Below are 5,000 nucleotides of genomic sequence, written 5' to 3' on the forward strand. Positions count from 1 at the left end.
CAACATTTATCAGTGCATGCTTTTTCGACTGACTCAACTGTAGAACGTATTCCTCGTTCATGACTATGAGCTCTCAAGAACGATATCGCGAGATCTACGAAACACGAGGGAGATCCACTCGCCACAACATAACTAACTTCAGCTTGCTTTACGATCCTCTAATCTTTATGAGGACGTGCGAAGATTTTAGGTGGACCACAACGCATGAGGACATGTTGCTGTATAACATCTGGAAAGTTACCTGTCAAATGAATCAAAGGTGGTGCAAGTGCATCCGGGTAGTTAACAGAAACACTCTCAACTGACACAGACACAAAACACCTGACACAGCTTTTAATGGATGGCTGACGTTGATATAGATGAACGAACGACTTCCATGGCATCATCGCATCCAGTCATGTCAAGTTCATCCATTTCATACCAAGCTTTCATGTCTCTCAACAGATCTCAACAGAAGTCTTCAGCAACCCATTTTAACAGATAAGAGAGTCATCTTACTGTGTACCAAGAAGCTGATGCCATAAATGACTATAATTGTGAACTCTGACTGATTTTAACTATGGACATTATCTTTCTTACACAGCTTGCCAACTTGAATAATGCTTATGTGCTATTCATATTTCAGTGCTTTCAACTAACAAAGGAATGTTTAAAAATAAGTTAACAGGGTGTACATAGGCAAATGTGCATCCTTTTGAGTTGTCCATAAGAATCTATGCTTTATAGTTTTTTGGTGTTTTCTAATATCATTCTTAAAAGTCCAATTTTGATCAGCCTACCTAAATTACGGAATCATTCTTAGGTCTCTGGAGTCAGTGGCAGCGGCGGAGTGTTCTGGATAAAGGATGTACGGGGAGGAACTTCTGTTGCCTCGCCAAGACCTTCTCCGGACATCAGTACGAGAGAGCCCGTGAAAGTCGGTACAGGCATGAATGTCAAAGGAAGCCTTAAGAATGCTGTTAAGTTTGGACCTATCTACATTCTGGATAACAGGGTACGAACTGACCGCCAGCACAGGGCTGAAAATGCTACAGAAACAGAATCAACTCTTGAGGTGGAAGAATTGACTGTAACAGATATTCCTGAGGAGGAGACGACTATCCTGATCAAGGAAACAACGCTGTCTACTAAGGACACTGTTGTGGAGAATGAAAATGAGGTAGCTCGGGAAGAAACCACTCCAAATACAGATAAAATTGTTGATGCTGACGCACTGGCGAGCGAAATAACCACTTCACTGCCTGTCCTTTTACCCCAAGAAACGACTATTAAACCGGTGAATGAAGAGACACCTTCCACAACCACAGTTCCATCTGAACCCACAGCTGAAGAGGGAGCTTCATCCTCCACGGTTGCAACCACACAAGATGAAGCCTCCGTCACTGATGAATTCAGCACCTACACAGACATCGAATACATTGATCCAGATGCAGACTTCCCTTCATATGATATAACAGTAGGGACCTCTGTGTTGGCTTCCCCTCCTTCTGGACCTGAGCCCGTAGGAGTGGGCGAAGTTATTCCCGTGGAATTAGATCCGCAGCACAAGGCGCCTGCAGACTCACTGGACCTGGAACCCGAACACAAATCCCCCGAGGAGTTAAAACCAGAGCACAAAGACACAGAAGAAAGCGAGCCTTCCACCGAATCCCCGCAAGCTTCCTTTATAGGTACACTCTTGAACTACTTTACACGGCCTGAACGACCTGAGCGGCCAAGACCAATCAGACCACCACGGCCACCTTTCAGCTCTCGTCCAGGACCAGACAGCAGGCCGCGTCCTGGTCTAGGAGGTAGACCACTGCGACCAGGACTAGAGGGAAGACCACGACCAGAATTTAGACCACGTCCCGGGCTAAACGGCAGGCCACGGCCAGGCCTAGACTTCAGACCGCGCCCTGGAATAGATACTGTACCTCCACCTGAATTGGAACCCGCACGACCCTCTGATGTTGAAGACAGCCCAACTCCAGAGATAGAAGAAGGAACACATCCAGCACTGGAAGACAGGCCAGTTCTAGATGCAGAGACCATGCCAGATGAAGAAGCTGGTGCCCAGACAAATGCGGAAGAACAGGCAAATCATAAATTAGATGTACGCCCAGAGCTGGAAGAAAGGCCACGTCCAAACCTGGGAAGCAGACCTCGTCCTGGCTTAGTAAACAGACCCCGCCCAGGAGGAAATTTCATTCCACCCAGATTCCGCTTCACTCCCGCGACGACGGCAGAGGAGGAGCCTGCGACAGACCCTTCCGTCACCATACCAACTTCCCCTGAGCCTCAACCCTCAACCACCAGTGCCCCTCACTTCACGCTCCCGTCCATCCTCCCGAAGCCCATCCACAGCCCGCCCGCCCTGGTGCCCATCCGCCCTGACTTCATCCCGACCCGGACGGAGGACGCTCCCGTGCGCCCCATCGGCCCATTCACTCGGCCAGCCATCCAGGCGGGAGGGTCGGCCGACCTGCCGTCCGAGCCAATCATGGAAGGAGGCTTCCAGGGAATTAGGGACGAGGGCGAAGGCATCAACCCTGCGTTTGACTACATCGAGTATGACTCGGACGGAGAACCGACGCTGCCCCCATCACTGCCAAACCTGAAGTAAGTTCACAATATTTAAGGTACTTGACACTGGAAACAACAGAGGAGGAGAGCCCAACATATAGTGCGATATTAAGAGAGAAAAAAAATATTTGCATACGTTATTTGTCAATATTTTAAATTATGATATACACGAAAATCGTCCCAATCACATAATCTTTTCCGCCTTCTTAGGATCATTCCGTTTGTGGCAGCTGATGCTCTCACCAATCAAGAGGCTAGCTTCAGCGGAGAGGACTTCCGCTCGACGCCTCGGCCGTTCGTCGCAGCGTCTGCAGGTCAGTGAAGCCATGCGCTGTCGTTTTTGTTTCACTTCTTGTTGGGTTCATCACATTGACAACTAAATCTGAAGCTGTGTTCAGTTTGTAACACACACACACACACACACACACACACACACACACACACACACACACACATGTATATACATACATGCACATACATACACACGCAGATGTGTATACATGTTAGTCTATATAAGCGAGCACGTGTGTGTGTGATCTTATGCCTTAATACTGAACCCTACTTGATTGACCCTTTCATCCGCCCCCCTCCCCCCTCCTGCACAAATGCCTCTCACGCCCGAGGAATTAACGGCGACTTCTGTTCGATTCCAGGCGAGGGCGCGAGCTCGGGCGACGACGGCCTGGCCGATACGACGGAGGAGGCCGCCACGAGCACCACGACGCGCCGCCCACTGATCCGCCCCGCCGACCGCCGGCCGCCCGTCCTGCCGCCCCGCAGGCAGTTCCGCCCATCCCCAGACGACTCAACGACGCGCCGCCCCTTCCTTCCCTTCCGGCGCCCCAGCAACCGCACAACGCGCAAGCCTTTCGGCCGCCCTTCCTTCACGTCCACCCCGGAGCCCGAGGCCTCCGAGGGCGCCCCCACTGAGGACTCGGAGCCGCGCCTGCCCTTCGTCAACCGAGATCGTCCGTTTGCTCGCCCAGCATTTATTCCCCCTCGCCGCCCCTCCACCTCGACGACCACGACAGAAGCCACCGAAGCGCCGACGGACCCCCCCACCACACGACCCACAGCTGCTCCTTTTTCCATCCCTGAACTGCTGCCGATCCTGCTAACGACTCGGCCGCAGCCAATCGAAATCGCTACAACGACTCCCACGACAACTTCCCGGCCGATTCAGTCCGACGATATCGCCAACTTGCTCCTCCAGGATGCCTTCGAGCTACCCGAGGGCCAAAGCTCGCCCCCGGTGAGATTCACGCCTGCACGAGCCACCCCCAAGCCCATCGTGCCGGTGAAGCTGTCGACGGCGCTGCCTGAAATCCCCTCGGCCGTGCGGGACCAGTTCCCTCTCGCCATCGACCCTGTCCTCGCGTCCGGTAAGTCCCCCGCCTCCAGACTTCACTTATCATGCACTTTTATTGCCGTTTGCCTGTTGGCTATACTTCTCAGACTGTTTTAAATTGTTTATGCTTAACTTAGATGAAACTCTTAAGTATGAGTTACACGTTAAAGCCAAGTAACCCAATCCATTTTCTTTTCACCCTTGCTAGGTCTCCTGAAGCTCTCCGCATGCGACATCTTAGGCAGAATGTACAAAGTTGGTGAAAAAATTTCAGAACTCTCAGCCGTGTGCAAGGAATGCCAGTGTACTCCAGTTGGGGTGCAGTGCCTCCCCGTGTGCTAGAGAGACCTGTGTTACTTAGGTGCTCACGTTCCGGACCAAACTGAGGGTGGCACTGGAGGGCCACCTCCTGCTGATGCCCCCACACTTTGTAGATAACTGAATGAGGTAGATTTAGGCGGACGACAAAGATCCAATGTACAGTGTATTCTCTGGGGGTGACGAGTCTGGGTTTTTGCACGTGATATGTTTATAGGATTTTCTTGTAAGGCGTTGCATGCAGGTTGTCTTCATCGTGTTTATAGCCTGCCTTTAATCATACAGCATGAAAAAAGTGGATGTGTTAGTTGTAACCATATAAAACATGCGAATTACACTACATTTGCATCCACATAACTAATAGGAAAATGTAAAGTGTCTACGCGATGGAAACCTCACTACCCTGTTTTTGAAGAACAAGCTGAAGCCGGATATTGCATAGGGCATTACAGCTCCTCCGCTCGGCAGACTCCAGGGCTGCCACTCGCCCTCGACGTCTGCCTGGACTGCCAAGAATATCCCTCGCCTCTTCGTCGCCGCGAAGTGCGCCGCTGCCTGTCTGTGACTGCCTCGAAGACTTCGAAATTCATGTGCAAAATCACAGAAAAAAATCGTATACAAATTGGCATAGGCACATGCAAATACAAAAAGAAATATACATGTATGTACACACACACACACACACACACACACACACACACACACACACACACACACACACACACACATATATATATATATATATATATATATATATATATATATATAT

The 5,000-nt window shown here is 50.5% G+C and overlaps 1 protein-coding gene across 5 annotated transcripts in view; it reads left to right on the forward strand.

Annotated features, from left to right (window-relative positions):
* The window catches only part of LOC119576333 (proteoglycan 4-like), a 47,333-nt gene extending 42,479 nt beyond the window's left edge, over positions 1-4,854 (forward strand). For all 5 annotated transcript variants that reach the window (XM_037923963.1, XM_037923967.1, XM_037923964.1 and 2 more), the window contains 4 exons: positions 803-2,601; positions 2,776-2,879; positions 3,219-3,947; positions 4,122-4,854. In XM_037923963.1, the coding sequence (XP_037779891.1) occupies positions 803-2,601; positions 2,776-2,879; positions 3,219-3,947; positions 4,122-4,255 (2,766 nt within the window). In that variant the 3' untranslated portion in view covers positions 4,256-4,854. The remainder of the gene's footprint in view (positions 1-802; positions 2,602-2,775; positions 2,880-3,218; positions 3,948-4,121) is intronic.
* The last annotated feature ends 146 nt before the right edge of the window (positions 4,855-5,000 follow it).

The sequence above is a fragment of the Penaeus monodon genome, chromosome 8 (assembly GCF_015228065.2).
Source record: "Penaeus monodon isolate SGIC_2016 chromosome 8, NSTDA_Pmon_1, whole genome shotgun sequence".
Taxonomy (NCBI): Eukaryota; Metazoa; Arthropoda; class Malacostraca; order Decapoda; family Penaeidae; genus Penaeus; species Penaeus monodon.